This window comes from Penaeus vannamei, chromosome 29 (genome assembly GCF_042767895.1).
Source record: "Penaeus vannamei isolate JL-2024 chromosome 29, ASM4276789v1, whole genome shotgun sequence".
Taxonomy (NCBI): Eukaryota; Metazoa; Arthropoda; class Malacostraca; order Decapoda; family Penaeidae; genus Penaeus; species Penaeus vannamei.
In genome coordinates, this window is record NC_091577.1 from 10,318,160 (window position 1) to 10,320,659 (window position 2,500).

General features: G+C 45.0%; 1 protein-coding gene across 5 annotated transcripts in view; it reads right to left on the reverse strand.

The window, feature by feature from the left end:
• Positions 1–2,500, reverse strand: part of LOC113829014 (zonadhesin) — a 69,018-nt gene that overhangs the window by 1,069 nt on the left and 65,449 nt on the right. For all 5 annotated transcript variants that reach the window (XM_070142216.1, XM_070142219.1, XM_070142217.1 and 2 more), the window contains exon 8: positions 1–696. This exon is cut by the window's left edge and continues 154 nt beyond it. In XM_070142216.1, coding sequence (XP_069998317.1) covers positions 1–696 — 696 coding nt within the window. The remainder of the gene's footprint in view (positions 697–2,500) is intronic.

Sequence of the window (2,500 nt, forward strand, 5' to 3'; positions counted from 1 at the left end):
AGGGGTGCTCTCAGGAACGACCGCAGGCGGCGTGGTTGTGGGCAAAGGTCCTTCGTCTGTTGGAGTGGTAGCGTTTTCTGTGGCCGGGGAGGAGGGCTCTGTGGCGGTGGGGCTTCCTGCAGTGTCGGGCGGGGAACCTGTGGGCGTGACTGTAGCTTCAGTGTGGCTGGTGGAGGTGGGCGTTGTACTGGGTTTCGTAACAACGGTGGACGCTTCTTCTTTACCGGTTACGGTGGCAGCTGCAGGAGGTTCTGTTTGTGTGGTTGTTGTGGCGGCGGTGGTAGAAAGAGCAGTCGTGGTCATCGTGGAAGGCGTAGATGTGCTGGTGGTCCTGGCGGTGGTTGGAGGCGTGCTGGTGGTTGTCGTGGAAGCGGCCGTAGTGGAAGCGGTCGTGGTGATGATCGGCCTGGTGGTCGTGGTGGTGGTCGGGCTGGTGGTCGTGGTGGTGGTCGGGCTGGTGGTCGTGGTGGTGGTCGTGGTCGTGGTCGGGCTGGTGGTCGGGCTGGTGGTCGAGCTGTTGACCGGGCTGCTGGCCGGGATAGCGGCCGGGGAGGTGGTGGTCGTAGTGGTCTCAGTATCGTCGTTGGTCTCGACCTCCTGGCGCAGCTGGATGCATTCGTCCCCGCGGGCCAGGCGGACGTCATCGACGGCGACGTCAGCCATCGCTCCACTCGAGTGCACGACCTCCATCACGACCTGCGGACAGAGACGGAACACGCTCACAGCTCATCCTGCCTCACCGCGGCCGTGCATCAACGCCGCCGCCGCCGCTGTCATGGCGTTATGGCTGCGATTTCCATGATTCTGTCACGCCTGATATTGACATGCACGTTTCCTCCTAAATGGCGAATTCAAATTATTGCTATATCATAATCGTAACTTTAACTATGCAAAGTTTACCAACATTTCTGCATCTGCCTCACCTTCCTCTTTCCTAAATCACTGAGCATGTAATTGACGGTAAAAATAGACAAAAGAAAGACCTTTGACTGGTAAAAACTGTGAGATGATATTAGTTTTAGTAATGAATATGATCCAGTGTAATGACTGCCATCGTTGAAGAAAAAAGAAAGCGTCAACATTAAATGTAAAAGAAAAATGAACATGGAATAGAAAAAATAGTAAATAAAAAAGCAAAGGTTTCTAAGCACTTCAGGTAGAAATGCTGGTCAAGAAACACACGAACCAGTTTGAAATCTAATATAGAATAAATAAAAAGAGGAAGACGAACGTAAATAGACAATGAGTCATGAAAGTTGATTAGGTTAAATTAACAGTAGCATGATTGACTAGCACAAAAATATGACCAAAATTACAAATATACTTTTATAGACATAAAAGTGATGATAAAAACAGGAAACCCCATCAAATAATAAATCCTATTAAGGGGTGTCTGGGTAGGCTAATCTGACTGCCATGGTGAGACCGTGTGAAATTCACACTGCTGTGATAGTGCATCTCAGGCAATGGGTGATTTTTTTTTAAACATATAGGTTATACCTTTGCTTTTTGCTTGAAATTATGAATCACCATTTTCCGAAGAGTAGGTTAAATCTTGTTTGGTAATAGATGCAGTTAAAAAATCCAACTTCGAACGTATTCGAACGTATTCATTTGAGAACGCATCACAACGGAATCTCATATTCAAACTTGGGTCTATTCACATCATGCACGTTTGCAAGATGCGATTTTTTTTTTATTAAAAACAGAGAAGGCTGCTTTGGGGGAATTGACCTTATTTATATTTAAATTTAATATGTAAAAAAAGAAAAGAAAAGAAAAACAAAATATCTAATCTATTAAGTCAACGTTCACTATGCACAGTAACTGATCGTCCCGTTATGTATCAGAATCAAGTTCAATAATACCATAAACATTTTGGTAACCAGAATGTGTACACGTGCCTATATGATCTTTCATAAACAGCCCCCTTGTTCAAAGCGACCCTCTGTTGACTGTTGTAAAATGATGAAGCCTTTTTATCACAGCAACAGAGGTTTATAATTAAGTCTGAAGAAGATTTGCCTCTCCAATTTCAAGGTACTTTGCCCACATAATCTCATATTGAAAGGAAGGAGGTTTGCGTGAATGTGTGTGTGTGCTGGGGAATGGGAGAGAGAGGGAGAGAAGGGGAAGGGAGAGAGAGAGTAAGGGATGAGGAAGGGAGAGGGAATGGGGGGAGTTAGGGAGAGGGAAAGTGGGAGAGAAGGAATGAGAGAGAGGGAGGCAGTAGGAGAACTGGAATGAGAGAGAGAGAGAGCGGAAATGAAAGTATGACAGACAGATAGACAAATGGACAGAGATGAAAAAAAATGGAAATAACAAGAGGAAAATATCGATATTTGTACATAGACATATGTACAAGTACCTGTGATGCCCTAACGAACCTCCATTCAGAATATAGAATATACAACACAAACAAAAAGTTCTAGTCATACCAGATCAACCTTCTGATTAGTGTATGTGATGTATACTTTATTCTGAGCACCTGAAATTCCCC